The 27,656-nt window shown below is 39.2% G+C and overlaps 1 protein-coding gene across 2 annotated transcripts in view; it reads right to left on the bottom strand.

Annotated features, from left to right (window-relative positions):
* SLC35A3 (solute carrier family 35 member A3) overlaps nucleotides 1-27,656 on the bottom strand; it is a 60,247-nt gene that overhangs the window by 15,237 nt on the left and 17,354 nt on the right. Inside the window, exons 1-5 of one of the 2 annotated variants that reach the window (XM_044238752.1) lie at nucleotides 26,653-26,662; nucleotides 16,754-16,958; nucleotides 3,385-3,539; nucleotides 3,185-3,307; nucleotides 427-598 (exon numbers count right to left, since the gene is read on the bottom strand). In XM_044238752.1, the coding sequence (XP_044094687.1) occupies nucleotides 427-598; nucleotides 3,185-3,307; nucleotides 3,385-3,539; nucleotides 16,754-16,940 (637 nt within the window). In that variant the 5' untranslated portion in view covers nucleotides 16,941-16,958; nucleotides 26,653-26,662. Of the gene's footprint in view, nucleotides 1-426; nucleotides 599-3,184; nucleotides 3,308-3,384; nucleotides 3,540-16,753; nucleotides 16,959-26,652; nucleotides 26,663-27,656 lie in introns of those variants that run through there. The other variant, XM_044238753.1, reaches the window with a different exon arrangement.

Below are 27,656 nucleotides of genomic sequence, written 5' to 3'. Positions count from 1 at the left end.
TAGTGAGAACTAAAACAGGCTACATACACCCTTATGTCACAGACCTAAAATTCTATTTCTTGAATAAAAGACATTCATTTAAAATACAATGTTTTAGGGGCGCCTGGGTGGCTCAGTGGGTTAAAGCCTCTGCCTTTGGCTCAGGTCATGATCCCAGGGTCCTGGGATCGACCCCTGCAGCGGGCTCTCTGCTCAGCAGGGAGCCTGCTTCCCCCCCCCCACCCCCCGCCTGCCTCTCTGCCTACTCTGTCAAATAAATAACATCTTAAAAAAAAATACAATGTTTTAAAAGGCAAAAACCTTGACAGATATTTGTATCAATGGCAGAATTATGGGAAACTTATTTGTTTAAAGATATATAGTAATCTTTAAATATAACAATAAAATCATTTAAAAAAATAGTATTAGAAAGCATTTAAAACTTACCAAGCTGAATATTTCTTATCCACACTGATTGTTTGGTTTCTTTTAAGATTTTCTCAAAGTAAACCCCAGCAAAGCCACTTGAAAAACATGCTGTGAGTACTGCCATGAGACCTACAAACTGAGAACCAGCTGAAAGTTCCTTAGGATCAAGCTCTTGAGAATCTGAGGGCCACTGAACAAAAAGAAAAAACTGGAGTTTAGTCCTTATGATATTTTACGAAGTGCATAATTAGAGCCCACTTTCAGACCTTAAGATAAAAATGGAACCAATATCATTCTTGAGGATTTGCAGGAGAGTTTTTGAAAGAAAATCTTAGAATCATTTTATTTTTTTTTCATTGTAATATTACCATTACAACTTACAATTTCAAAAAATTCCCTAAAAAAAAGAAAGAGAATGAATAAATGCACAGATGCACAAAATACCTTCCATAAGTTGTAGAAATTCAAAGTGTGAACTGTTGGAGCAGTAAAAATGAGTGTGGAAATGTTGGTAATTATGGAAGGTCCATGTGGTATCACGTTAACAATTGTGGGCTTTATCCTATAGATCAGTGTTCCTGAAACTATCATCTTCATGGTTTTTGTCAAATCTGTGTTCCCCCTAACTATTTAATTACTTGATATTTTAATTAAAACACCTCACTTTTTAAAATGTAATACCTATTTTAGCTTACCCTTATTAGCATTATCTATGAAAATATGGGTTTGAAATGATCTTTAAATTTTTGTAAAACCCATTTAAAAAATAACTATTAGAAATATTTATTAAGGGCACCTAGGTGGCTCAGTTGGTTAAACAACTGCCTTCGGCTCAGGTCATGATTCTGGAGTCCTGGGGTGGAGGCCCGCATCAGACTCCCCGCTCATCAGGGAGTCTGCTTCTCCCTCTGTCCCTCCCCACTCTCATGCTCTCTCTCAAGTAAATAAGGTCTTTTTTTAAAAAAAAATTTATTCAAGGGGTACCTAGCTGGCTCAGTTGATAGAGCATGCAACTCTCAATCTCAAGGTTTTATAAGATCGAGTCCCACACTGGGTATAGAGATGAGTTAAAATCTTAAAAAAATGCTTGCATTGTTTAAAAATATTTGTTCTAGAATAGTCATACCTCACTCTGGGGGAAGTGATAAACATACCACACTCTGGATGGCAGGAAACTGACATGATTGGATTTGTTTTTAGATAAACCACAGTGGGGACACCTGGGTGGCTCAGTCAGTTAAGTGTCTGCCTTCATCTCAGGTCATGATCCTAGAGTACTGGGATCGAGTACTGTGTTGAGTTCCCTGCTTAGCCAGGTACCTGCTCCTCCCTCTGCCCCTCCCCCCTGCTCACTAGCACTCTAGATATCAAATAAATAAATAAATAAAATCTTTTTCTTAAAAAAAGGCAGACTCAGCAAGGTCTTAGTGACTGAAGATTAGATGTACAGGTATCAGGAAAAATCTAGGCCAACTCCCAGGCAGAGTAAATACTGACAGAAAAAACAGAAACAAGAGCAGGTTTGGTAAAGTTCAGTTTTGGATATGCTCAGTTTATAAGGCCTATTGAATAACCAAGCTAAGATGTCCAACAGGTTTTTATTTAGATATACAAATCTGAAATTACAGGTAATGACATGGACCAAGGAACCATGAACATTTAAGTGTTAATAAAAACCTACAGAATGGGGGCGCCTGGGTGGCTCAGTGGGTTAAGCCGCTGCCTTCAGCTCAGGTCATGATCCCAGAGTCCTGGGATCGAGTCCCGCATCGGGCTCTCTGCTCAGCAGGGAGCCTGCTTCCCTCTCTCTCTCTGCCTGCCTCTCCATCTACTTGTGATTTCTCTCTGTCAAATAAATAAATAAAATCTTTAAAAAAAAAATAACCTACAGAATGGATGAAGTCTCCAAAAATAAAGATATAATTTAAGGGAAAGAACAAGCCTACCAACATCCCCAATATCAAGCATCAAGGAAGAAGACCCCAGGAAGTAACCCAACAAGGAATCATTAGAAAGAAGAGAAGAACTAGTAAAGAATGGTATCAGGGAAGCTGACAGATAATAAGAAGGGAGTGATTAATAATCTCAAGTGCTCAGGCATCCAGTAAAAATCAGATTTGCTTTACATGCAGTATCTTATTTAACTAGATTGTTTATTAGATAATTTGATTTTTATTTTAAACCTTCCTTCCTTTCCTCTTTTCCTTTCCCTTTTCTTTTTCTTTCATTTCCTTGTTTACATTACAGTGCAGTTAACATACAGTACTATATTAGTTTTAGGTATAAAATATAGTAATGTAACAATTCTGTATATTATTCAGGGCTCAGGATAAGTGTACTCTTAATCCCCTTCACCTACTCCCCGCATCTCCCCACCTGCCTCCTCTCTGGTAACCATCAGTTTGTTCTGTATAATTAAAAGTCTTTTTTGGTTTATCTCTTTTTTAATTTGTTCATTTTGTTTCTTAAATGCTATTTATGAATGAAGTCATATGATTGAGAGATATATATATCAATATTACTCAAGCATAAAAAAGAAAAATCTTGCTATTTGTAACAACATAGATGGCTGTGGAGAGTATAAGGCTAAGTGAAATCAGTTAGATTTTTATTAGTTGCAGCCCTAATAGAGTATTGCTCAAAAGAAGCCTTCAAAAAATATGTCAGTTGTGAGAATAAGCATTTATTTGCTTCAACAATTAACAACCATATTTTCTATGCACAATAAGTAAAGTTTGAAACTGATAAAAATGAAAGGTATACTTATCTTAGTTACCTGTACAAAAGCAACTCCTGTCATCAAAATTACTAGGGAGAGCCACTGGTACACACCTAATTTTTTACTAAGCATAGACACAGAAAATAATGCTGTTGTAAGAATTTTCAACTGATATGTGACCTGAAAAAGAAAACAACTAATATTATTGTTTGTTTCTTTCTTTCTTAAAAGAAGTACTAGAAATATATTTTAAGTACCTGATAAGTAGCTGCATCCAGATTTGACAGTGCCACATAGAGTAAATTATTCTGAAGAGTATATATCCCTGATGGAATAGCAAGTTTAAGCGTTTCCATTGGTTTATTAAGTATTTCATCATGTAGTATTCGATTCAGTGCTCTTAGACTACATTCTAGTAAAAACATGAAATGGGTAAAATCATTAAGTAACTCTGAATAAGTTACATACCCTTTCTCAAGGCGTGTTTTTCTCACGTATAAAAAAAACAGAAACAGGGGTGCCTGGGTGGCTCAGTGGGTTAAAGCTTCTGCCTTAGGCTCAGGTCATGATCCCAGAGTCCTGGGATCGAGCCCCACTTCGGGCTCTCTGCTCAGTGGGAAGCCTGCTTCCCTTACTCTCTCTCTCTGCCTGCCTCTCTGCCTACTTGTGATCTCTGTCAAATAAATGAAATCTTTCAAACAAAACAAAACAAAACAAAACAAAACAAACAGTCCTACATGTTAAGATACCTTTAGGTCTAAAGTATAACTTTAATAATACTAATTTTTTGAAGTTAAATATTATAATGTAGCACATTAAGAACAGCACTATCCTTATATTCTTTTATTAGGGAACACAGGCAAATTGATTATCTATGTACACACACACACACACACACATACACACGCATACATATTTATAACCAAAAGCTCAAAGTATTAATTTTTCAGCTGAGTATTCTTATTCTATAGTAGCAACATTATAAAAGTTTGTATTTTGTGCATTCTATTTTATCATGAGCTCAGACCTCAAAGGGATCTGTCTCATCCCCTCAGGTCCAGGTGCAGGTCCAAAGCTGCTACAGTAGCTCAGTGATGACATCAGGGACCAAAGTTCTCTCTCCATATATATTGACTTTTTAACCTCCATGCTTCTCATCTATTATCTACATGATTATTGCAAGAAAGTCACCAAATGATTGCTGCACTTCTGTCTGGTTCTTGTTTTTAGGCAACAGGAAAGAACAGGAGGACATAGTGACCTTCAGGCATTGTTCTCATAGACCAGAATTTTGTTGCTCACCTACTACCCCTTGCAGCAAGGGAGCTAGGACCTGGGCAATGTAGTCTTTTCTTTCATATCTTTCACATTAGAAACAACAAAGGGATAAAGGGGTTGGAAAGGGACCTGAGCTAGCCAACCTACAGTATTAACTGACTGAGCCACCCAGGCGTCCCCTAACCTACAGTATTAATCATAAAAAGTATCCAGAGAACATTAAGTGACACATAAACCCTGCCTGGCTGAGTCAGTGGAACATGTGACTCTCCATCTCATGGTCCTGAGTTCAAGCCCCACACTGGGCATGGAGTCTACTTAAAGTAAAAAAAAATAAAATAAAAGATACATAAACCCCCAAAGAAGGGGAAATCTAAGGAATCCTACTACTTTGCCAACAATGACACTTCATAGATGATTTTCTCTCCCAACATAAAACCTGAAAAGTTGAATTATGAAAACTTTTTAAAAATGAAAATACTATTTAAAGGTTAATATCTCTGTGCTCGCTTCCGCAGCACATATACGAAAGGTTAATATCTGATATTTACCCTTTCCTCACCCTAAAATAATAATAGTAAAATAAGATGTAACTAAAAGTTACCAAAAGATTTTTTTCTTATGCCTCATTTAAACATTTTTAAAATTAGGGATGCCTGGGTTGACTCAGTGAGTTAAGCATCTGCCTTCAGCTCAGATCATGATCCCAGAGTCCTGAGATAGAGCCCCACATCAGGCTCCCTGCTCCACGGGGAGCCTCCTTCTCCCTTTGCATACTGCTCTCCTTGCTTGTGCTCACTATCTCTCTCTGACAAATAAATAAATAAAATCTTTAAAAATTTTTTAAATTAAACTAAAATTTTAAATAATTAATGCTATCACATATTTTTCTCACCGGCAGTTTAGGGAAGGTCTTGTTCCATGTCCCTTCCATTTCCTATTACTGTTAGGCTTTTTATTTTCATCAATCTAAAGATAGTGGAAGTGAGTCTGTGGCTTTAATTTGATCTCTCTGATTGCTGGTGAGGTTGATCTATATTTCTATATTTTAAATACTTATATAAACATATTTTTATATATTTATCTTTTTTTTTTAAATTTCGTTTATTTATTTAAGAGCGAGAGTACAAGCAGGAAGGAGGGGCAGAGAGAGGAGAAGCAGGCTCCCCATTTAGCAGCAAGCCCTAAGTTTGGCTGATCCCAAGACCCCAGGATCATGACCTGAGCTGAAGGCAAACACTTAACCCATTAAACCATCAAGGTGCCCCATATTTATGTGAATTTTATTCTACCTTACTGGTGACTCAGTCTTCTTTTTTTTTTAAACCACTAGATCTAGACCCTTTTACAGGTGAAATTCTTTTTTCTTTTTTTTTTTTAAAGATTTATTTATTTATTTCGCAGGGGTGGGGGTGGTGAGCGGCAGAGGGAGAGGGACTAGCAGACTCCACACTGGGAGCAGAGCTGGATGCTGGGCTTGATCTCACAACCCATGAGATCATGACCCAAGCCAACTACTGGAACTCATACACCAATTCAGCAACGTGGCAGGATACAAAGTCAATGTGCAGAAATCAGTGGCTTTCTTATACACTAACAATAAAAATACAGAAAGGGAAATTAGAGAATTGATTCCATTTACTATAGCACCAAGAACCATAAGATACCTGGGAATAAACCTAGGCAAAGAGGTAAAGGATCTATACTTGAGGAACAACAGAACACTCATGAAAGAAATTGAAGAAGACACAAAAGATGGAAGACCATTCCACGCTCTTGGATTGAAAGAATAAACATTGTTAAAATGTTTATATTATACTGCCTAGAGCAATCTATACTTTTAATGCCATTCCGATCAAAATTCCACCGGTATTCTTCAAAAAGCTGGAGCAAATAATCCAAAAATTTGTATGGAGTCAGAAGAGACCCCGAATTGCTAAGGAAATGTTGAAAAACAAAAATAAAACTGGGGGCATTACGTTACCTGATTTCAAGCTTTATTACAGAGCTGTGATCACCAAGACAGCATGGTACTGGCATAAAAACAGACACATAGACCAGTGGAACAGAGTAGAGAGCCCAGATATGGACCCTCAACTCTATGGTCAATTAATCTTCGACAAAACAGGAAAAAATATACAGTGGAAAAAAGACAGTCTCTTCAATAAATGGTGCTGGGAAAACTGGACAGCTATATGTAGAAGAATGAAACTCGACCATTCTCTTACACCGTACACAAAGATCAACTCAAAATGGATAAAAGACCTCAACGTGAGACAGGAATCCATCAGAATCCTAGGCGAGAACATAGGCAGTAACCTCTTCGATATCAGCCCAAGCCAAAATCAAAAGACAGACACTTAACCAACTGAGCCACCTAGGCACCCCAACTCAGTCTTCTTTTGCTGGTTCTCCTCCTTAATCTGACCTCCAAATGTTAGGAATGCTACAGAGCTTAGTCTTTGTCCTTCTCTTCTCAGTATATACTAAATTACTTCATCTAATTCTTGACTTTAAAGCAATATATAAGATGAGAAATCCTTGAGTTCCATATTCATATATCATACTATTTAACATTTCCATTTGAATGCCTTATGGGCAACTCAAATTTAACATGGCCCAAAGAGAAACTTTAATTTCCCCTTATCTTCCATATATCATTTACTGCAGTACTCACTCACCCAGTAATTTAACCTAAAAACATAGGAATTATTCCTCAGACTGGATTCTCTATTTCCTTGACCATCACATACCTAATCTACTAGCAAGTCATGTCAGCTATAGCTTAAAAAGGCATCTGTGTGAACCAAATCAATGCCATCTTGGACAAATCTGCTATGATGACCATTCTGAGATATGAAGCATTCCGGAGCATAGATTCCACCCCCACTCAAATGCATGTGCGCGCACACACACACACTCTTTCCTTTTGTTTAACCACATCCTTAAGTATCCCCTTGAAATATAATGTCCATGATTTGTCTTGGAAATATGACTGACCCACACCTTTTCTTAAACATTTTCCTCTTGGGGGTGCCTGGGTGGCTCAGTTGGTTAAGTGTATGCCTTTGGCTCAGGTCATGATCTTGGGGTCCTAGGATCAAGCCCCACATCGGGCTCCCTGCTTAGCAGGTGTCTGCTTCTCCCTCTGCTGTTCCCCTTGCTTGTGCTCTCTCACTCTTGTTGGTGCCCAAGCGGCTTGTGGCGCATGCGCGGCGGGTTGGGCTGTGTGCAGGGCCAGCGCGGAGCTGGAGCAGCCGCGGTGATGCTTCTGGGCTCCGCTGAGACCACCGTGCCCACTCGTTGCCTCGGCCGCCGCTGCCTCAAGCCGTCGCCGCCGCCGGGTGAGCGGCTGCCTATTGTACTTCTCGGTGGCGACGGTGCGGAGCTGCTCTGGCTGGGCCTGCGGGGGAGCCCCGGGCGCCACACGACTTTGTCGGTGCCCGAAAGTGAACACGCCATTAAGATGGCGGCTGGATGCGAGCCAGTAGGCGGAACTGAGGATTTTGTATCTATGTGGCTGCAAGTGATTGGTTGTGCAACTTTGGTATATATACATATGCGCGGGGGTGGAGAGGAAGATCCCAACAGCTACCCAGAAATAAAGCTTGCTTCGCTGAGGTCTCCTGGTCATTCTTGCTGGCGAGAGCGACAAGTGGTGCCGAAACCCGGGAACCTCAGAAACCGAGGAGTTCTCAGTGAACGCAACGATCCGGTAAGTGCACACAAAATTTCAGATAAGAAAGTTCCTAAGTATAGGACGAGAAGTGAGAAAGTTCCTAAGTATAGGACGAGAAGTGAGAAAGTTCCTAAGTATAGGACGAGAAGTAAAAGGGTTCCTAGGCATAGGATGAGAAATAATGGGATCAAAGTTTACTAAGATGGAAGGATTACTGATGGAAGTGCTTAAGGCTAACGGCATTCCGCTAGACTCTAACCATAAAACGGTTAAAAATGTTATCGAGGAGCAGGTCAGAGAAGCCTCTAAGGCAGGATCTAGCAGAGGGGGAGAAAGTTCAGAGGAGAGCTCCTCTGAAGATGAGCTTGGGGAAGCCATGACGCACTTAAAATTAAAAGAGGAAGTCCCTAACGAACCTTTAAAGGGAAGGACATACAAAGAAGCCGGGAAAAAATATGACTCCCTAGCGCCCTCTGTCAGAAGGTCAAGAATTCCTACCCCTGAATGTAGGCCTACAGTGCCACCTGCAGAATGGCCGCCACCATATAACACTTCATGCTCCCGAGGGGCATGCGGTTGTCCAGAATGTAGAAATGCAGGATGGAGGGACATTACGGACTTTACTAAACCCTCCCCTCTTGCATACCCAGTGTTAGAAGATCAAAATCAACAGAGGTTTCATCAACCACTAGACTTCAAACTTATTAAACAGTTTAAGGAAGCAGTCACTACTTATGGGCCACAGGCTGCTTATACACTTTCACTTTTGGAAGCAGTCGGTAGCATGAACCTTACCCCAGACGATTGGACTAACATAGCCAAAGCAACTCTGTCTGGTGGACAATACTTGATATGGAAAACTGCTTGGCAAGAGTGTAGCTCAGAATGTAGCGTAATGCCACATCAGGGAATCCCCACTGGAATATTGACATGCTCATGGGAGGAGGTCAATTTGTGGGACAAAACAATCAGATTGGGTACCCCCCAGGGGTGTATGTACAGATAGCAGCTGCAGCCACTAGGGCTTGGAAGACCATACAGGGTTCTGGTGATTTGCAGGGACAACTTTCCAAGGTGTTGCAGGGGCCTAATGAACCCTATGCTGACTTTGTAAATCATCTGCTCCAAGTAGCAAGGCGCATATTTGGGGATGTGGACCAAGCAATACCCCTTGTTAAACAATTAGTCTATGAACAAGCAAATAAATGATGTAGAGAGGCTATCCGCCCTTGGAAGTCTAAGGACCTGACTACGTATATCAAAGTGTATCGAGACATCACTGATACAGTTGTTCAGGGCCAAGTTATGGCAGCAGCAGTAGCCCAAGGGATAAGAAGTTTCAATGGAGGAACCAGGAGTTCTTCTAAGGCTTGTTTCCTTTGTGGAAGGGACAGTCATCTTAAGAGGGATTGTCCAGAGGGTAAAGGATCTCCTAGACCAGTCAAGCCCGCACCTGGGTTGTGCCCTAGTTGCCATAAAGGGAATCACTGGGCTAATGAATGTAGGTCCCAGAAAGATATTCAAGGAAATCCCCTGCCGCTGAATAACTGGATTCAATCCAATGACTCAAAAAACGGGAAGCAGGGCCCCGCGCCCCGGGGCCCAACACAAATTTATGGGGCACTAACGCAAATGCCCAGGACATGGTATCCTCCCTCGGAGAAAGGTGCGCAACCTCTGGATCAGCAGGGCTCGATATCAGAGCAGCCGCCCGAATGGTCCTAACACCAGAGATAGGCATTCAAGCATTGGCCTCCGATCTAAGAGGGGGGCCCCCCTCATGGTACTGTAGGTTTATTACTTGGCCGAAGCTCCACTTATCTCAAAGGTCTGATAGTTCACCCTGAGGTAATAGATTCAGATTATGAGGGAGAGATCAAGATACTGGTGTCTTCCCCAAGGGGAGTTACTGCAATTAGCCCAGGAGATCGGATAGCTCAACTTCTCATACTCCCTAGCCATCATGAAGCCTTTCCCAGTAAAGGAAAAGAAAAAGGTACGGGAGGTTTGGGGTCTACGGGAGTTGACCTAACATGCCTGACCCTGGATATGACTGACAGGCCCATAATTACCCTCAAGGTGCAAGGAAGAAAATTTTTAGGGTTACTGGATACGGGCGCCGATAAGAGCATCATCAGCCAACAAGAGTGGCCTCCGAGAGGGCCCCTAACACAAGCAAAACAAACACTCAGGGGTTTAGGAATCGCTCAAAGTCCTGATCAAAGCGCAGCTACCCTTGAGTGGAGGATGACGAAGGCCATAGGGGAACTTTTCAGCCCTATGTCTGCAATATTCCTATTTCCCTCTGGGGACGAGACGTTTTGAACAGATGAGCGTCCGCCTGACAACTGAAACTATATACAGCCCCCAATCAATAGCTATGATGCAGAAAATGGGATACACACCAGGAAAAGGGTTAGGGAAAGAGGAGCAAGGTAAAATAGACACCATCCCTTTCACCTCAGAATATAAGGGGCAAGGCCTGGGTTTTCGGTAAGGGCCACTGAGGCAATGAAAATAACGTGGAAGACAGATACGCCCTGCCGGGTGCCTCAGTGGCCCCTTACTAATGAAAAACTATCAGCTGCTAAAGCCCTGGTACAGGAACAGTTAGAGGCGGGCCATATGAAACCTTCTACCTCACCTTGGAATACACCTATCTTTGTTATTAAAAAGAAATCTGGTAAATGGAGACTTTTACATGATCTTAGAGAAATTAATAAGCAAATGCAGAACATGGGACCAATACAGCTGGGATTACCCATGATAACCGCCTTACCGAGAAACTGGCCATCAATAGTGGTTGACATAAAAGATTGCTTTTTCTCTATCCCTCTGCATCCTGAGGATACAATTAAATTTGCCTTTACCCTACCTTCTATTAATCATGCAGAGCCTGACCAAAGATATGAGTGGACTGTCCTCCCTCAGGGCATGGCTAATAGCTCCACTATGTGTCAATTATATGTTTCTAAAGCCATATAGCCTATTAGAGAGACTTACCCTGATTTAATGTGTTACCATTACATGGATGACATATTGTTGTGTGGATCTGACTCTACTACAGTTTCGGAAGCCTTAGTAATGTTACAAAAAGAGCTAAATTCATGGGAGTTAATTATAGCCCCCGAAAAGATACAGGCTTCCTACATCAAAGACTATTTAGGCATGAAACTATACAATACCATGGTAAAACCTTCAAAGGCCTCCATTAGAACTGACAAATTACAAACACTCAGATTTCCAAAAGTTATTGGGGGACATAAATTGGATCCAACCCTACCTGAAAATAACTACAGGAGAATTACAACCATTGTTTGATATTCTGAAGGGTGATGCCCATCTAGACTCTCCTAGGAGCCTTACTCTGGAGGCGAAACAGGCTTTGAAAATTGTGGAGGACAGACTTGCCTTGACTTCAGCAGATAGATGTGATCCTAGCCAGATAGTCCAAGCCATAGTGATTCCATCCCCTTCTTCACCTACTGGAGTGCTATGGCAAGGTGGGCCCTTACAATGGCTGCACCTCCCAAACACTCTTCCTCGGATAATCACAACACATTCAGTTGCAATAGCCATGCTAGCTAACAAATTGATCACTATTTGTATTTCTACTCTTGGAATCATACCTGACAATTGTATCGTGCTGTATACTAAGGAACAGATTCGCCTACTATGTGCTACCCTAGATGATTGGGCGATACTGACCACCTCTTACTCAATAGAATTTGATAATCATTATCCTTCACACCCACTTATAAAATTCACAAAGGGTGTTGAATTCATACTACCGAAAATTAGTAGATCAACACCACTAAAAGAAGCCTCTACTGTCTTTATAGATGGAAGTAAAGAGGGCACAGGAGCTTATATCATAAATGAAATCGTGAACCCAGTCATAGTTCCTGCCAGGTCGGCTCAACAAGTAGAGCTACTAGTAGTGCTCCTAGTGCTCCAAAGATTTTCAGACACTCCCCTAAATATTATTTCTGATAGTCAATATGTGGTAAATGCAACAAAAAATATTGAAACAGCCATCCTCTCCTTAAGTGATTCACCTATTCCATGGATCTTAAGGCAACTACAAGAGGTTGTGCAACTGCGCACTGCACCATTTTTTATAGATCACATCAGAGCCCATATGAGCCTACCGGGACCATTATCCGAGGGCAATGCTCTAGCAGACCACAACAGCCGTTTCCAACTTATCTGCCCTACCTTAGAACAGGCGAAGCTGTTCCACAGCAAATGGCACGTGAATTCTAATACCTTAAGATATAGATTCCATATCACCAAAGAACAGGCAAGAGATATAGTAAGGACCTGTGGGAATTGTGCCACATTACTCCCTCAGCCTTCCTTGGGGGTAAATCCCAAAGGCCTTCAAGCTAATCACCTATGGCAAATGGATGTCACACATGTACCTGAATTCGGGCAACAAAAGTACATACATATATCAGTGGACACTTATTCGGATATCATAATGGCTACTCCCCTCACGGGGGAGAATTCAAAACAAGTCATCACACACTGCCTACGATGCTTCACAGATTGGGGTATCCCAAAACAAATAAAGACAGATAATGGACCTGCATATACATCAAAATCTATCCATCAATTCCTCAGTCAATTTGGTATAGTCCATACTACAGGTATACCTTACAATCCACAAGGTCAAGGAATAATTGAACGCGCCAATGGCACCTTCAAACGATGCTTACAAAAAGTAAGAAAAGGGGGAATAGGGGATGACTACAAGTCACTCCGTGATCTTACATCTCTCACCCTTTACATTTTTAATTTTTTGTCCTTGGACCGTAATGGTACATCTGCAGCGGACAGGCATGTGGCGGTTACCGAACGTACTCTAGCCCAGGCAAAGTGGAAGGATATACTCACGGGCCAATGGAGAGGCCCTGACCCGGTCCTAAGATGGCACCGAGGTTCTGTTTGTCTTTTTCCACAGAATGCCCAAGTGCCTATCTGGGTCCCGGAGCGACTGATTAGAAGAATAGATCAACATGGCCCACCCCGTCCTGATGCTCGGCCTGATAGCGATCCTGGCGACACCAGCATCCCTTCAACAGATGTACCAATGGGCAATAGTGAAAGCCTGGCCGTTCCCCATGCCACTGACGAATGAGTCGCCATCCTCCCTCCTGTATACCTCTTTCATTCCCATGCCCGTTTCTGTAAATCCTAACGATTTGCCTGTATTGCTCTCAAGACATAAAAGAGACTTTGGGATCACTGCAGCCATTATTGTGGCTGTAGCGGCCTCCGCAGCTGCAACAACTGCAGCGGCTGTAGCTCTCACCACGTCTGTACAGACTGCCTCCACTCTTAATAACCTAACTACCAGAGTTGCAGAAGCCCTCGCCACACAAGAACTAATTAATGGCCACCTTCAAGCCGGTATTATGATCGTCAATCAGCGAGTAGATCTAATCCAGGAACAAGTGGACATTCTCCAGAAACTATTGACGACCGGATGCATCCAATCACTTTCTGGACCTTGCATAACTTCCGTGGCCTATAATGACCTTTCTATTGCTGCTAATCTGTCGAAAGTTAAGCAGACAAGATTGACATAGCTCCATTACGGGATTGGGTATCTGTTGTAAACCAATCACTCTCGTTTGCTAAAGAGTGGGCCGGTATGGGTGCACTATTAATTGGACTACTCCTGAGCTTGATCCTTATGTTCCGCTGTTTTGCACCATTAACAGTTGGCGCTAGTACAAGCTTGCATGGCACTGGAAGCTGGTACATTTCCCCAAATCTGGCTGGCAGCGCTAGATGGGTAGTTAATGACAGGTAAGATTGGCTGCATGCACATAGCAACCTAAGCCAGGAGTTCTCCAACCAGGGGGAATTATCCGATGACGGGTAAGCATGTTCATGACAGCTGACAACCTAAGACAGGCACGATCTCCTGCCTTGCATGCCTAATATTAAAAAAAGGGGGAGACGTTGGTGCCCAAGCGGCTTGTGGCGCACGCGTGGCGGGTTGGGCTGTGTGCAGGGCCAGCGCGGAGCCGGAGCAGCCGCGGTGATGCTTCTGGGCTCCGCTGAGACCACCGTGCCCACTCGTTGCCTCGGCCGCCGCTGCCTCAAGCCGTCGCCGCCGCCGGGTGAGCGGCTGCCTATTGTACTTCTCGGTGGCGACGGTGCGGAGCTGCTCCGGCTGGGCCCGCGGGGGAGCCCTGGGCGCCGCAGGACTTTGTCGGTGCCCGAAAGTAAACACGCCATTAAGATGGCGGCTGGATGAGAGCCAGTAGGCGGAACTGAGGATTTTGTATCTATGTGGCTGCAAGTGATTGGTTGTGCAACTTTGGTATATATACACATGCGCGGGGGTGGAGAGGAAGATCCCAACAGCTACCCAGAAATAAAGCTTGCTTCGCTGAGGTATCCTGGTCGTTCTTGCTGCCGAGCGCGACACACTCTCAAATAAATAAGATCTTTAAAAAAATTTTTTTCCTCTTTGATAGGTCCTCAACATGTACTCTCCAGCCTCAAGGGGCTACAAAAGCAGGTCTTAAGAGAGGAAGTAGTGCAGAGAGCTACTCCTCTTGCCGCTATTCATGACACCTTTGTCAAGCTGCATCTGTCGGCCTTTTTCTTTGGTCTCAGAGCTCCTTCAGCCTTTGGAGGTTGTTTTGCATTTACCTCCCCTTCACAGAACAACTCATAAACATCAGCTCTTCTCTAGCAATGTAATCTAAGCCACTAGCATCTTCTTGCCTGGACTAGTACAACAGCTTCCAAACATGACTTCTTGCATCTTCTCTGCTGTATGGGTACTGCATTGGTCTTTCCATGTGTAAAACAGGATATGTTTTAAACATTCCAATTATTTCTTTTTGTTTTTATACTGAAATTTGTAGCCTACAAAGCTATCTTACTGAATGCCAATTCAATTCTCCTCCCAGATCAATATGCTACAGTCATATTGGCCACCATGATAGTTTCAAAAGTATACCAAATTTACAACAACTTAATTAAAAAATGGGCAGCAGATTTGAACAGATATTTCTCTAAAGATATAAAAACAGTCAAGCACAAGGAAAGATGCTCAACGTCATTAGTCATTAGGAAAATCAGATCAAAACCACCATAAGATACAATACCTACTAGAATGGCTATATGTTGTTGTTGTTGTTGTTTTTAATGGAAAATAATGATTGGTGAGGATGTGCTGTAATTTAAAAAAACCAATGGAAAACAAGTGTTGATGAGGATGTAGGGAAATCTGAACCCTTGAACAGTGCTGGTGGGAATGTAAAATGGTGCAGTTGCTGTCGAGAAGTCTGGTGGCTCTTCAAAAAGTTAAATGCAGAATCATCATGTGACCAAACAATTGCACACCACAATATATACCCAAAAGATACAAAAGCAGGGACTTGAGCAGAGACTTATACTTCTATTGCAGTATTATTCATTATAGCATAATTCACATAACTGAAAGGTGGAAAAAACTCAAGTGCCCATGAATACATCAATGACTAAAATGTTATATATACAAACACATACACACATATATATATATAAAAAATGAAATATGTAGTCATAGAAAGAATACAGTTCTGATATGCGTTACAACGTGGATAAACCTTGAAAATATTAAGTTAAATAAGCCAGACATAGGAGGAGAAACATTATATGATTCTACTTAGATGGACTATCTAGAAGATGCCAATTCATAGGGACAGAAAGTACATTAGAAGTTTCCAAGAGCTGAAGGTAAAGGAGAGTGGGAGTTATTGCTTAATGGTTATAGAGTTTCTTTTTGATGTGATGAAGTTTTAGAAAAAGATGGTGCTAATGGTTGCACAACACTGTGAATATAATTAGTGCCAATGAATTACACTTAAAAATGGTTAAATGTATAACACTTAAGATATACATTTATGTGTAAAAATATATTTTACTATAATTTCAAACAGTTAATAATGTAATATATCCAAAAAAACACAAAAATTGTACACTTCAAAATCTGACTTGTATGGTACATGAATTTTATCTTCATAAAACTGTTTTTTTAAACTATATCAAGTTAGTCACTACTGGACTAATCAATGCAGCAAATAAAATAAAAAGCATTGACTTTAATTATGACTTCTTTAAATTTCTAAAACTACAGAATTATAGAACTTACTTTTATTCTCAATTATAAATGCAAGAAATCACATTTCATAGTTCTAGCATTAACCAGAAGACATGAATCATGATATAGATCAGAATAAAATACATTTGTTACTGGACTAAAACTGTCCTGAGAAAATGAAATCTATTGGGGGCACCTGGGTGGCTCAGCTTGCTAAGCTTGGCTGCCTTTGGCTCATGTGAGGAAAACAGGGTCCTGGGATCAAGCCCCACATCGGGTTTCCTGCTTAGGGGGAGTCCACTTCTTTTCCCTTTGCTCCTCCCCACTGCCTCTTGTGCATATGCATTCACACACACTCTCTCTCTCTCTCAGATAAATAAACTCTTAAAAAAAAAAAGAAAATGGAAAATATTGAAATGTTCTTAATACTATGACATTAAATAAGGCAATAGTGTTCAAATGTGTAGTTATCAATATATATTTTACATATGTCATATGTAAATAACCCCAAAACAATCAAATAAACTGCAATGACTTAAAAAAAAAACAAAAAACTTACTGCTGTCTTTGTAGACTAATAAAATGCAGGCCATTATTTTCAAAAGTTCGGCAACAACCACTGCTGTAGAAGATAGATAACGAGGACCCTCCTCTTTTAAAGTCCTAGAATAACGCATTGTCAGAACCAAACTGGTAGTCTGAAAGACTAAAATTCCCAAGGAAAGGTATTTTAGGTTGGCAGACATTGTTTTATCTTCATTTGCCTGAAAAACAAAAGAAACAGGGCAAATAAAATCAGAAAATACAGAAACATATATTAAAAATCATTATGAGACTTCTTGTTCCAGACAAGATCGAGTTAAGCGCATTCCACCCTCTTCTGCCTGCTAATTACAACTATAAATCCTGGACCAAAGGAAAAAAGTTAACTACTGTAGGACTCTGGAAGGTGAAGGAAATAGACAAACTGACTAGAGACCCCAGATCCTGAGTGATAACCCAACTGGAGACTTTTGCCACTTATGTATCTCACCCTGGCTGCCATAACAATTTATAACCTGGAACCACAACAGGTAGAGAGCAGTAACAAACAGAAGCCCCAAGGAAAACCCATTTTCCCCAACCAAAAGAATAGGAAGATAGCAGCTCTGCAGGATGGAGCCCTACTAACTGGATGTTATGTAATGTGTGGACCAGAGATTTGCTGAGCATCCCTACCCTGCATTGATGAGGACAGAGACAGTGGCCCTCTTTCCTCCCACCCAGGTCTACAGCTATAAATACTAATGAAGCTGAGCCCCATGAACCACTCCTGCCCCAAATGAGGCAAATGTCAGCAAAGAGGCAGCACCCTTCCTCCCTCTCTAAAAATGAAGATTTAAGTAGGAACAAAGGTCTCATAATACCCAAATGTCCTTGATATAATCCAAAAGGAGTATATTCTTCATACCAAACAACAACAAAAAGGAAAAATCTCAACTAGGATGCATAAGGACAATCAATAGCCAAAAACACAGAGTTGACAAGGTGTTGGAATTATGAGACAAGAATTTTAATTTTTTTTTTTTTTTGGTTGTTCTTGCTGTTTTTTAGAGGGAGAGGTGGAAAGGAACAGAAGAAAAGGGAGAGAATCTGAAGCAGTCTCCATACCCAGTGAGGGGCCCAATCTCAAAACCCTGAGATCCTGACCTGACCCAAAATCAAGAGTTGGACGCTTAACCCACTGAGCCACCCAAGTGCTCCACTGACCTCCAAATAAGAATTTATTATTTTTTTGAAGATTTTATTTATTTAAGAAAGAGAGAGCATGAGGCAGGGGAGGGCCAAAGGCAGAATCAGGGAGCCCAATCTGAGGCTCAATCCCAGGACCCTAGGATCAATATCTGAGGAAACACAGACACTTAACTGACTGAGCCACCCTGCTGCCCCCAGACAAGAATTTAAAAGAAGCTACTGTAACAATGCATGAACAAGCAATTATTAACACTCCTGAAATAATTTTAGATTCATATAGAACAAAAAATATTACAAGAGTTTTTGTGTACTCTTCACCCAGCTTTCCCTAAAGATAAGTGAGTTGCAAAGTTCCTATATTCTCCCTAAAGTAATTCAGAATCAACTCTAAGAAGCTCACTTTAACTATGAAGATACAAATAGGTTAAAAAGTAAAAGAATGGAAAAAGATATGCTATGAGAAAAATAACTATGAGAAAGCTGAAGAGGCCAAATTAGTATCACGAAAAATAAATTATTTAAGAACTTTTCCTAGAATTACAGAAGGACATTTTATAATGATGAGTCAATACATCAGTAAGTTATAGCCACTACGGATGAATATGTGCCTAATAACATAGCTTCAAAACACATGAAGCAAAAACTAATAGAATTAAAAGGAAAAAGCAAGTAAACCCAGTAAGTCATAATGTGAGATTTTAACCCACTTTTCTCAGTAATTACACACACACACACACACACCAAAAATTCCCTGTATGAATAAAGAAGATCTGAACAATGCTATCAGCCACTATAACTCAAAAACACGGAGATGCTCCACTAAGAGCCTCTTTTAAGGAAGGACTTAATGCAGTGTGTGTGGTCAGTTAAGTGCCTCTCCATCCAAGGTCATATCCTTTGCTTCCAAATGATCTAAAGATTCAATGCAATCTCAAGCAAAATTCCTACAGGCTTTTTTGCTAAAAACTGACAAGCTGATTTTAAAATTTATATGGAAATACAAAGGACCTAGAAAACCAAAACAATTTTGAAAAGGAAAAACAAATAAGTTAAACCTGTGAGGTACAGCTGGGTGGCTCAGTCAGTGAAGTGTCCAACTCTTGATTTTGGCTCAGGTCATGATTTCAGGGTCATGAGATTGAGTCTGGCCATGAGCTTCAAGCTCCGTGGGGAGTCTACTTGAGATTCTCTCTCCCCTGCTCCCTCTGCCTCTACCCCCACTCATGCGCATGCATGCCCTCTCTCAAATAAATAAATATATCTTAAAAAAAAAAAAAAAAGAAGAAGAAGAAGCTAAGCTCCTGAAATTCTATACTTACTAAAAAGCTCTAGTAATTTAAACTGGTATTGAGGGGGCACCTGGATGGCTTAGTCATTAAGCATCTGCCTTTGGCTCAGGTCATGATCCCAGGGTCCTGGGATGGAGTCCCATGTTGGGCTCCCTGCTCAGCAGGAAGCCTACTATCCCTCTCCCACTCCCCCTGATTGTGTTCCGGCTCTTGCTGTCTCTCTCTGTTAAATAAATAAAATCTTTAAAAAAAAAAAAAAAAAACAGAACTGGTACTGACATAGGACAGGACAGAAGGATAGATCAACGGAACAGAATATAGTCCACAAGAAAATCCATTCATATTTGGTCAAATGACTTTGACAATGGGAACAAAAAGAAATAATTCCAGAACAAGACGTCTGCATTCTTTTTAAGTGAATCTCTACCCTTATCTACTTCACACCAAATATTTAACTAGAAATGGATCACAGACCTGTCATAAAAGAGACAGTTATAAATATTCAAGAAGAAAAAGGGAGAAAAATGTAGCCAGTAGGGAAATGCAAATATGTCTTTCTTTCTTTCTTTTTTTCAATTTTAAAGATTTATTTATTGGGATACCTGTGTGGCTTAGGCATTTAAACCTCTGACTACTCTTGGTTTCACCTCAGGTCATGATCAGGGTAGGGAGGACAAGCCCCACATGGGGCTCAGCACTCAATGGGGGGCCTGCTTGAGAGTCTTTCTCTCTCCAGCTCCTCCTGAGATTCTTTCTCCATCTCCTTCTGCCCCTCCCCCCATTCTCTCTTTCTCTTAAACAAATAAATAGGGAGGAGAAGGAGAGCAGCAGACTCGGGGTTCGACCTCACTACCCTGACTGAGATCATGACCTTAGCTGAAACCAAGAGTTGGAAGCTTAACCAATTGATGTCACCCAGATAGGACATGCAAAGGTTCTCAGATAGGATACAAAAAGCTCAAAACTTAAAAGAAAAATACGGATAAACTGGATATTACCAAAATTTAAAACTGTTCATCCAAAGATACTATAAAAATAATAAAAGGCAAACAACATCATGGGAGAAAATATTCTCAATACATATATCTGACAGTGGCTTTGCATCCAGAATATATATAGAACTCCTAAACAAACTCCAATAAATGCAAGAAAATCCATGAGTAAAAAGATCTGAATGGCTCACCATTTCACGAAAAAAGAAAAATGAATGGCTAATGGCAAATGAAAAGACATTCAGTATCATAGTCATTAGGGAGATACAATTAAAACTACAATGAGATACTAGTATATACCTATTAGAATGGCTAAGATTATAAAAATTGATGCTACCAAGTGATGGAGAGGATTTTGAGCAAATAGAGCTCTTAACATTGCTAGTGGGCCACTTTGAGTAACAGTTTGGTAATTTATTCCAAAAAATAATAAAAATCTTTTCATATAACCTAGAAATTCTACTCTTAGGTATATACCCAAGAGATTTGAAAGCATTTATCCATAATACTTATGAATGCTTATTCATAGGAGTTTTATTTGTAACAGCCAGAAACTGGAAACCCAAATGCCCATCAACCAGTAAATTACTAAATATACTGTGGTATATCTTTATTATGGAATATTACTTAGCAATAAAAAGAAATGAAATGCTGATGCATGTAAAACATCAATGAGTATTTTTAAAAATCTGAGCAAAAAAGTGTATAGACAAAATAGCATATACTATATGATCCATTTATATGAAATTCTTAAAAGGGCAAAAGTAATTTGCAGTGATGCAAATTTATGGTTGACCATGGCCAGGGGTTGTGGTTGGGGGTTGACTACAAAAGGACAGCAAGAGATTTTTGGTGGTGATGGAAATATTCTGTATTATGGTTATGTAATGCTTATACAATTGTATTCACTTATTGTAACTCACTAAACTAAACATATAAAATCGGTACATCTTACTGTGTGTAAGTCACAGCTCAAAAAAGCTGATTAAAGACTGAAGACATACTATGTAGGAGCATTCCTCAGCAGGCTTTCTTCATGGCTTTGATTCTGGCTCTAATTTCTTTGGATTAATACCAATGGTGGTCTGTTAGCCTGTTCTTCAGCCCAACTCTATCCTTTCCATGATTCCATCTTCCATCCCAAGTTTTGTTAGTATGGACCCTCTTTATTGTATCTCTCTTTATAGCTCTCACAACCAAGCCACCAATTACAGTTCTAGGTATATGACCCTCTGTCTTCTCTTACATCATAATTATACTAAAATAGCCTGTAATATATTCAAACAGATTCAACAGTCATTATTTGGTGCCTATACTAGGCCAACTACCATGGTTACAGAAAAAGCCTATCCTTGAAGACATAAAGTCTATCTCATTAAATTTAGCAATTCTCTGACTGAATATGCTCAAAAATCAAATAATGTAACACCATCAATATGAGGATAAAATTTTTAATGATGAAAAAGAATGAAAAAAATTACCTTAAGCACTCCATATGAATTTCAGAGAGAAAATCTGAATAATGTATGTATTTTTTGTCACATATAAAGGATCAAGCTTAGAGGAAAGAATACATTGATTTATGTATCAACCATCTCACTTCTGTAAATCTACATTAGCAAGAGTCCTAATGTGAAATAAAATTATAGCATTTTAGAGGTAGAAGATACTTTAGAAATTAGCTAGTATAAATATCTTCATTTTTTTAAGATTTTTATTTATTTATTTGACAGAGAAAGATCACAAGTAGGCAGAGAGGCAGGCAGAGAGAGAGAGGAGGAAGCAGGCTCCCTGCTGAGCAGAGAGCCTGATGCGGGACTCGATCCCAGGACCCTGAGATCATGACCTGAGCCGAAGGCAGTGGCTTAACCCACTGAGCCACCCAGGCGCCCAATATCTTCATTTTAAAATGAATAGTGAACAGAGAAGTTAGATGACTTGTTCAAGGTCATTTAACTACTAATTGGAAATATATAGCTAAATATCAGGTTCGCTAGTTCTCATTACATGCTACTGTACAATTCCAGAGGACATCCTGGTGGCCTTTATCTCTGTATGGAAGGAGAGCAAGTTGCCAGCAATCTACATTTGGCATAGCCACCTGATTCTCCTGGAAAATCTATTCAAGGAAGTCTTTTGTTTATTCTGTGCAGCTGAGACCATAATGTACCTGTTATAACAGCAATGCTCTAGTTTATTTTCAAATGAAATTTTCAAGGTGAGATTCTAAACCAGGATATACTGTTTTTACTATTTTGCTTTTCCGTTTCTAAGCATATACAACATCAACACATTCAACTTGGTAATTCAATTCTTAATTATTATTAGTTAACAGTCTCTTACAATGTATTTTTTTTTAAGTATGTGAGATAATAGAAAAAATATATATTGGTCTCTGCCCTACCTCCTGACACAGGGATCCTGAAACCCTTGTAATTTCCGAAGTGATAAGAGCCCTAGGAGCATCTTTTGTTCTAATATTTGGTCTTTGGCCCCCAGTCCTTACACAGGGCTCCTGAAACCCTTATAATTTCCTGAATGATCAACTGATCATGCCTACATGATGAGAACTCCATAAAAATCCCACTAATAGTTCAGAGAGTTTTCAGGATAACAAGCTATATACACCATGAGGAAGACACATCCCAACTCCACAGGGACAGAAGTTCCTGCACTCAGGACCCTCCCAGATCCTGTGCTTATATATCTCTTCATCTAATTGTTCATTTGCATCCTTCATCATATCCTTTAATAAACTGGTGTAAGAAAGTGTTTCTCTGAGTTCTATGAGGCCCTCTAGCAAATTAATCCAACTTTAGAAGGGGATGGTGGGAACCTCTGATTTGTAGCCAAACTGGACAGAGTTGTGGGTAATTTGGTGACCTACTACTTGCAACTGGATCTTAAATAGGATGGGAGCAATCTTACGGGACTGAGCCCCTAACCCATGGGATCTGACACTATCTGCAGGTAGAGAGTGTCCTAATTGAGTTCAATTGTAGGATACCCAGCTGGTGTCACAGAGAATTGCTTGGTGTGAAGAAACCATACTTCCTCCCTAACATTTGGTGACCAGAAATGTCAGAAGTGAAGTGTTCTGGATGAGGAGTAAAGGAGACACAGAGGAGGAAAGAACTGGATTATTTTTCTAATACAAAGTTGAAAAGTAAAATATACACAAATGATCATTTGTATTAGATCAACTATAAAGAATTACAATTTAACTCACAATTCTGCCTAAGGGAAGTATAAACTCAAAATGAAAAAAAAAGTAAAAATACAAGTATTTCTAAGATCATACAAATATACATAGCTTAGTTTTGAAATACAATACTGGTAAAACTAAATATTTTCATTTAATACACACTATAAATTTGCAGCAAATCCATAAACATGAAATCTATCAAAACAAAGATTATATTCCATTTCTAAACGTATATAAGACTAATATTGTTTCTTCATTTTAAAGTGTATAGTATTTTCTCATTACTGTTGAACACGAACTCTATAAACAATCCTATGTTTAAGATTTAATTTTAGTCCTCCCTATATTTTCTTCTCTTGCCACCTAATTCCTTTTTAATCCTTCCAGGTATCACTAATTCTCTAGTTTCTATATTTTTCTTTGTTTAATTAAAATTTCCTATCTAAGAAACTTGCAAACCAATACTCAACAAGAAACTGCTAAATTCTCTCAAATATGTAGCTCTTTTCAATTTACTACCAAAAGCCTTACAAACTAGTCAATAAATTACTGCCCATGTCTTTTTAAGGTCCCTGGTTACTAAGCTCCCTGAACTCACTTTGGGTTCAGTGAGGCTCTGAGGTTTACAGCAGGATCAGAGTAAGGATGCTTAGATGTTCCACTTTCACTTAATAGCTAAAACCTGAAAAATGCACTCTTCTTGATTACTAGAGTAAAGAACACTATTTCATTCTGATGGCTTTTGTTCCTTTGTTCTGTTTTTTAAAAAGAGCATTTACTGGGCGCCTGGGTGACTCAATTGGTTAAGCAACTGCCTTCGGCTCAGGTCATGATGCTGAAGTCCTGGGATCAAGTCCTACATAAGACTCCCTGCTCGGGGGGCACCTGGGTGGCTCAGTAGGTTAAGCCTCTGCCTTCAGCTCAGGTCATGATCTCAGAGTCCTGGAATCAAGCCCCACATCAGTCTCTCTGCTTGGCAGGGAGCCTGCCTCCCCCTCTTTCTCTGGCTGCGTCTCTGTCTACTTGTGATCTCTCTCTCCTTGTCAAATAAATAAATAAAGTCTTAAAAAAGAAAAAAAAGCAGGGAGTCTGCTTCTCCTGCTGACCTCTCTCCTCATACTCTCTCTCTCAAATAAATAAAATCTTTTTTAAAAAATAGCATTTATTACTTTATTTTTAAAGTATCTTTTTTTTTAAGATTTTATTTTTATTTTATTTATTTGAGAGAGAGAGACAGTGAGAGAGAGCATGAGGGAGGAGAAGGTCAGAGGGAGAAGCAGACTCCCCATGGAGCTGGGAGCCCGATGTGGGACTCGATCCCGGGACTCCAGGATCACGCCCTGAGCCGGAGGCAGTCGTTTAACCAACTGCGCCACCCAGGCGTCCCTATTACTTTATTTTTTAAAGCAGTATATTCTTAGAAAAATGAGAAAAAACTTATATTAATTGGTAAAAATTTGAACCATAATCAACTATCCAAAAACATCTAATGATATTTTGGTATAGATTTTGTCAATAATTTTTCTTATTTCAGTTTTTTGGAAATCCCTAAACCCCAGGACTTTAGTGGCAAAGGTGAAATAAAGTACCTAGGCCATTTCATATTGACACTTAAAAGTTTTCAACAACATTTTGGGTTTCTTATTTACATGGAAAATAAAGTCTTATAATCACAAAGTTCCACCTTTTCCTAAAAAAGAGATTTTTCTTGAGGGGGGAAAAAAGATGGAATTTTAAAATTCAATGAAATACCAAGAATATAACAAACATCCATGATTCCATAACCCAGAACTGATGTCTCAATTTTGTCACATTTGTTTACCTTTCCTTTTGTAAAGGAATAAAACATTACAACTAAAGTCGAAATCCCCTTTAAGCCATAACTCTAAGTCCTGTTCCTTTCTCCCTCCCCGGTAGGAACCTAGTACATGTTTGGAGTATTTATTTCTACTCTACCATTAAAAATTTTTCATACATATATAAACATAATCATAAGTTATAATTACATTAACATGACATAAAACTGTATCCATGATTTGGCATTTTCCTTATTCTATTCAGCATTGTTTTGCTATCTATATTCATATACAGACCTAGCTCACTGCTTTTCTCAATTCCAATGTTCCATCAAATGAGTGAACCTTTTACTTACCCATTCTCCTACTACTAAATGATAAACATTTAGCATCCTTTTCCTTGCAAAATTTAAATTTAAAAATTTAAAAATTTCCTGGAGTGCTCAGACGGCTTAGTCGGTTAAATGTCTGCCTTCAGCTCAGGTCATGATCCCAGGGTCCTGGGATCGAGCCCCATGTCAGGCTCCTTGCTTAATGGAAAGTCTGCTTTTGCCTCTGGCCCTTCCTTCTGCTGTTGATCTCTCTCAAGTAAATAAAATCTTAAAAAAGAAAGTAGCTCCCAAACATCCTTGCTTTACAATGTCAATTCTAAGTTTAAAAGCTTAAATGTTTTAAAGGCTTAAAATGTTTAAAAAATATACATTACATGAAGTATACGTATCATTAATGTACACTACTCCTACCATCTCTACCCCCAAATTAATCAGAATTAGTGAGAAATGAGTTGTATATACCATCATTAACTGTATTAGATATGCATTAACTAATTTTGAAATATTCAAAACGTTATATACTAATAATTTTTACTCACCTTTTTAGACACAGATATGTCCTTGTAGGTAAGTATGAATATCAGTCTGGCTACAGACTTATTCCAATAGCTTACCAAAGTATATGCATAATCTTTAGGACTATATATGAAACCCATTATTTCTACTGAAACAAGGCTATCTGTATTTTGCTGATATGTCTCCAGCTACTAAATGTCCTAAAAGACCAAATGTTTAGTCAATGTTTTTAAACTGTAATCAAATTTACATAGATTATGTTAAAGACTACTAAGTACCTAAGAGATTCTGCATATCAATTTTCCTTCAATTGTAAAAATAAAAGGCTCAATTTCTTAACTCACGGTTTTTTCAGTAAGCTATATTTACATTTTCTAAACACTAGTTCTGAAATATATTCCTAAGTACAATATAATAACTACTAGAGGTTAATGACACAATAGAGTACATATGAAAACACACAAATTATAAAATGCTAGGCAAATATCAGTTCACATTATATGCTATTCAGAAACAGTTGCTCGTTCAAAACACATCTTTTAAGATTTTCCCAAGTAAATGAACAGAAAAATAAATACGTACAAAAATACTGACCTCAGTTGCAATTTTTTGTCCACCGTCTTCCATGATGCCAAACTTTAAAACTGCAACCTATAACTGTATGCTAAATATTGACAAATAAAATTCATCACAACTGCCTTTTCTTCTGACACTGGCATTTATATACCATCCTTTCAAACTACCTCAGAAGTAGCCACAGCATGTCCAAAAAGTAGCAACAATATGTCCTACTTGAAATCCATAATAATCTTGTAGGAAATCCAAAACTTTTATTTTTTATAAAAGTGAAAGAAAAATGAGTCAAAGATAATTTATACTATCTGTATAACCAATTTTATTTCTATGATAGCAATAATAACTACCACTAAATTAGTTCACTTTTAAGTTCAGAGCACAATCCTGCTCAGTAACACTTAATAATCAACACTTTACTATCTAAGGTTCCTGTTACATTCTAAGTAAAACAACTTTTCATTGTTTCTCCTTCCCTTTCTTCCTCAATGTGTCAGGTGTCGGTTTACATAAGGCAAATATTACCTGTATGTAAATTGCAGTACTGTCAATTTTTAACTTGTTCTTTCACTACTGCAGAATTTTCATTCTTACATTCAGTTAAATTGATAACACTCAAGTATTTCTTCAACTATACAAATATAAAAACTATTTGCATTCTAATTTTTAGATTAAAAATTGTTCAGTATTATTATACTGTATGTAATGTCAGTAATTTGGAAAACATAATGGTCTAGTAAGTATAGCTCTAAGATCCCCTTTGAATGTGTTGCCCTTCAGTCTCCCATTTGCCCATCTCTGTGCTATTCTGCCCTACCACCTTCCACTATTGCATTTCCTCCACTTACAGCTAAAGAGAGAAGTTAAAGATAATCTTAAAAAAAAAAAAAAAAGTTCGAGCTATTCTAAAAAGAATAAGACTTGTATAAAAGCCAGGTAGGGTCCACACACACTAACCATTAGTAAATGTTCAAGACCAAGGAAACTGGGGGCAGAAGTGAGAAATAAAGGTATCCTACAACACT

This window comes from Neovison vison, chromosome 2 (genome assembly GCF_020171115.1).
Source record: "Neovison vison isolate M4711 chromosome 2, ASM_NN_V1, whole genome shotgun sequence".
Taxonomy (NCBI): Eukaryota; Metazoa; Chordata; class Mammalia; order Carnivora; family Mustelidae; genus Neogale; species Neogale vison.
Note: the sequence above shows the minus strand (reverse complement) of the source record. Positions and strands in the feature narration are given on the sequence as shown.